Source organism: Crocuta crocuta, unplaced genomic scaffold (genome assembly GCF_008692635.1).
Source record: "Crocuta crocuta isolate KB4526 unplaced genomic scaffold, BGI_CrCroc_1.0 scaffold367, whole genome shotgun sequence".
In the NCBI taxonomy this organism is placed as follows: domain Eukaryota; kingdom Metazoa; phylum Chordata; class Mammalia; order Carnivora; family Hyaenidae; genus Crocuta; species Crocuta crocuta.
In genome coordinates, this window is record NW_027527936.1 from 3,865,636 (window position 1) to 3,869,998 (window position 4,363).

At 58.7% G+C, this 4,363-nt stretch overlaps 1 protein-coding gene across 1 annotated transcript in view; it reads left to right on the plus strand.

The window, feature by feature from the left end:
- Positions 1-68: 68 nt before the first annotated feature.
- Positions 69-4,363, plus strand: part of B4GALT2 (beta-1,4-galactosyltransferase 2) — an 8,529-nt gene continuing 4,234 nt past the window's right edge. Inside the window, exons 1-3 of the mRNA XM_077752054.1 lie at positions 69-226; positions 1,314-1,669; positions 1,881-2,116. Coding sequence (XP_077608180.1) covers positions 192-226; positions 1,314-1,669; positions 1,881-2,116 — 627 coding nt within the window. The 5' untranslated portion in view covers positions 69-191. The remainder of the gene's footprint in view (positions 227-1,313; positions 1,670-1,880; positions 2,117-4,363) is intronic.

Here is a 4,363-nt window from a genome sequence, read left to right on the forward strand (position 1 = left end):
ACCCTCACCCGGTCTTCGCAGCCTCCCCCGTCCCGGGGAGCCACGTGTTCAGGCCGCTCGGTCTTCCAGCCCCGCCCAAGCGCACCTCGAAGCCTGGCCGCCAGCCTGACCCAGAACCCCTGCCCGGGAGGGAGGGGTGGGAATGTTTGCACGTGGGGCCGGGCGTCCGAGCTGCCCGGGAGCCTGCGTGCATGGCTGTGTACATCGAGGAGCAGCGGCTTTGTTTGTGAGTGTGTGACTCTGCGTTACTGTGCCTGTCACTGGGGTGTGTCTGTGACTCTATATGTAGTTCTCTGGGTGTCCTGAGTGCAGGTGACTTTAGCTGGGACTCCAGGTGTCCGTGGTTGTGTGGTGCTGGGTATCTGTGAGATTCAGCCTGCTTCCTGAAGCAATGCCAGAAGTGTCGGTGCTCTTTCGGAACCTTGGCTGGAGCTGTGGCCCAGGCAGACCCTTTCCTGCCATGCTGGTGCCGGAGCCATCCCCGGGGCCCATGTGAGCCTTCTTCCCGGAATCGGAACCAGCAGTGCTGCGCAGGCCCCAGAAAGTTCATCCCAACCCTTGAGGTCTTAGAGGATGGGTGTCAAATGCCCCACCCTGTATTTTGACCACTTGCTCTGGAGGGAAGGGAGCTGGTAAACATCCTATTCGTATTTGGGCCTCCTGGATGCTGAGGCCCACTTCCCAGCCTGGTTCTAGTTGGCCTGGCCCGACGTGCCACTGGTACCTGTCCAACCAAACCGCTGGCCACCATGCTCCCAGGAAGACTAACTGAAGTCATGAGTACCAAGCTCCTTGCATGGTGGGTACTCAATAAATGGTCTCCCTTCCCCAGACCACATGAGTCCTGGGTAGAGGATGCTGCCCTGTGGGGTGTCTGTCCTCTGGGGGCACAGGTACACATCTGGGTCTGCAGATAAGCATGTTTCCATGTTGAGGTATGACCCAGTGTGACCGGAGGTCATGTGTTCATGTTTCTGAGAACACATGGGGTTGTATGTCAAGACACACAGTAAGGGCGTGCACCTGAGTGTGAGAGTGCATGAGGCTGTGTTTGTGTGTGTGTGTGTCAGCAAGGACAGCGAATGTATACCTATGTGGGTTAGTTCTCAGGTGTGTGAGGATGTGTGAGTAGTGAGTTGCCAGGGACTGTGTCTGTGTCTGCAGGTAGAATGTGAGCCTGTATCACAGGGTATGAGCAGGTAAGTGTGAGGATGTGGATCTGTGAGTGTGAGCAGTGGGACAGGAGAGGGGTGGGTAGCCATGCCTACCTGGCCCTGACCTGTGGGGTCTGTTTCTCTCTTCCCCCTGTGCAGGCCGGCAGCCGGATGCCCGGGCCCATCGGGCGGGCCGGCGGCCGCCTGCGGGATGAGCAGACTGCTGGGGGGGACGCTGGAGCGCGTATGCAAGGCTGTGCTCCTTCTCTGCCTGCTGCACTTTCTCGTGGCCGTCATCCTCTACTTTGACGTCTACGCCCAGCACCTGGCCTTCTTCAGCCGCTTCAGTGCTCGGGGCCCTGCCCGGGCCCTCCACCCAGCTGCCAGCAGCAGCACCAACTTCTCTCGGCCCAACGCCACCACCCCCAGCTCGGGGCTCCCTGAGGCTCCCAGTGCCCGGCCCGGCCCCACGGCTCCCGTCCTGCCTCCCTGTCCTGACTCGCCGCCTGGTCTCGGTGAGCCTGCAGGGTAGGGCCTGCCTATCAGGGTGGGCAGGAGACCTGACTGCTTTGATTTGGGGGAATGACCCGTGGGAGTGCTGGGGCTCCAGGTCTGTTGTGAGAGGGCTGTTCCTGGGGTCTCCTTGCCCACCCCTGGGCTGAGGGAGAGGGCTGGTGTCCCTGGATTCTGATGAGGGCCTGATTCCTGCTACCATCCTGCCTGCAGTGGGCCGACTGCTGATTGAGTTCACCTCACCCATGCCACTGGAGCGGGTGCAGAGGGAGAACCCAGGCGTGCTCCTGGGCGGCCGCTATACGCCACCTGACTGCACGCCTGCCCAGACAGTGGCAGTCATCATCCCCTTTCGACACCGGGAGCATCACCTACGCTACTGGCTCCACTATCTGCACCCCATCCTGAGGCGGCAGCGGCTGCGTTATGGTGTCTACGTCATCAACCAGGTGTGCTGCCTGTGGCCCCAGGCTGGGCACTAGCCACCAGGGGACCCATGAACACCTGTAGGTGTGGGGACCCATGTGCCTGTTGGTGTATACATGGGGTTGGGGGCATTCATGGGTTCTCATCTGCCTATGGTTGTATGGAGATGTGAACGTACTCACGGGGGTACGTGTACGGCCATGCACACACAGGAAGATTTGCAGGTGCGTGAAGAGGAGCATGCGCACGCGAATGTTGGCGTGCACACTGACAAGTGTGTGCATAGCCTCAATGGGGATGGGCCCCATTGTCTCTGTTGGTAGGCCCCGCCCCATGGAGGTGGAGATGTAGGATCCACTGGCTGTGAGGAGATGTGGAGGAATCCCAGGAGTGGGAGAGTTAGACCCCGAAAGAGAGATGAAGTCTGCATTAGGGCCAAGGTCACAACAGAGGCCCTGGGAACTCAGCTTAGTGTCTAAGCCTTGCCATGGGCCTGGCTAGGGCTGGCTGCTGGGGTCTGGAGAGGATCCGATTAGGTCCTCCTTCCCATACTTGGGACTCCTATACTTGGACTTGGATCTCTGTAAACTCCAGGAAAATGGTGTGGGACAAGTTGGACCAGGAGTGAGGTCTGAGTTGCAGAGAGGGATCTGGGAGCCACCAGCATGCACATGGTCCTTGAAACTCAACAACATCCAACCTGCCCAGGGAGCATGGGACCCGAGTGGAGAAAACCAGCATGTAAGGGATGGGTGGAGAAAGGGACAGTGCCACAGAGGCTGTGAAGGTTGGCCAGAAAGGTTCAAGGAGCCCCTGGAGAGTGCAGTGTCCCCGAGGCCGGGGAGTAAGTGTCCAGAAGGAAGCAGGGCAGCTATGTGAGTACTGCCGGGGGAGTGAGGATGTGGACTGAGAAGCGTCCAGTGGATTTAGCAACAAGGTGGGCCCAGCGAGAGCCATTTCAGGGGCATGGTGGGGGCGGAAGCAGATTGCAGTGGGTTGAAGAAGGAATCAGATTTGACAAAATGGAAATAGCCAATTGGAGACAACTCTTTAAAAAAGCTACTCTGCTGAGAAGGGAAGGCAAAGGTAGGGCGGTGGCTAGAGAGAGGTTTATTTTTCAGCTGGGGTAAAATTGAGCATGCCTATGAGCTGCGTGGGAGAAACCCAGGGCTCCTGGCCGGTGAGAGAGGTCAGAAAAGACAGCTGGTGAGCCAGGAGAAAACAGAGTTGCGGCAAGGGCTGGTGGGAGAGAAGTGAAGGGCCAGGAGAAAAGAGCAAGTGGGGCTAGGCGGCTTAGGGGAGCAGCTCCCGCCCCATCAGTCCCAGGTTGGCTGGGAAGGAGGTGGGAAAGAGGGGCCAGGATTCCTCTTCTCCTTCCAGCAGGGCCCACCTGAAGCCCCTCTCCAGGGGCCTGTCTAGCTCCTGTCTGTAGTTCAGGAGTTGGGACAGGGGCCTCTGGAGTCAGCTCCTTCCATGGGATCTCCCCTGCTCTGGCCGGAATTTGGAGCTTGGGCCTGCATGGCCAGGGATCCAGCCTCAAGGAGGCCTGGCCAGCCTCACAGCCCCATTTCTCAGGGGACCCCCAGACTCACTGGGCCATGGCTGCCCGTGTACCCTGTGCTTATCATTTTGCTGGGGAGACCAGTGAACCTAGCCAGTCCTAGAGGCTGCCCAGGGAGTTGGATGTGGATCCAGAGGGGGCAGGTGGCCGAGGCTCAGGGGCTCAGTCCCCATTGTTTCTTTACCTGAGACACCCGTCATTTGGTACATTCACTGTTCATCTCATTTTGTGACTGTACTCAGCAGGGATACAGGGCTGCCCCTTCTCTAAGGTACCCACCAGCACAAAGATGACGCCTGGCAACAAGGACAGAGCTATAAGGCATGCTGGAATGTAGGGGTGAAAGGAGTGAAATGAGAGCTCTGAATCCCAGTTTGCCCAGACACTGGCATAAGTGAGGCTCGCAGGAAGGAAGGAATAATTATGCTGAGGAGGGGAGGTTTGATCAGAGAGGCCTTTCCAGACAAGCCTGATAAACAGAGAAGTGGAGCACTCCAGAGCTAACACCAAGGCCTTGAGGCAGTAAAGAGTCTGGCATGTTCTGGGGCTGCTGAGGAACATGAGTATAGCTGGGCCTTGGGGTCTGAGGGCAACAGCCAGAGCGGAGACTGGAGTCAGGTCACGGAAGGCCTTGGAAGTCAGGTCCAGGACAACAGCTGGACTTAGGGGATCCACTGGGGGGCGGGGGGGAGGGGCGGGGGGAGGGAGG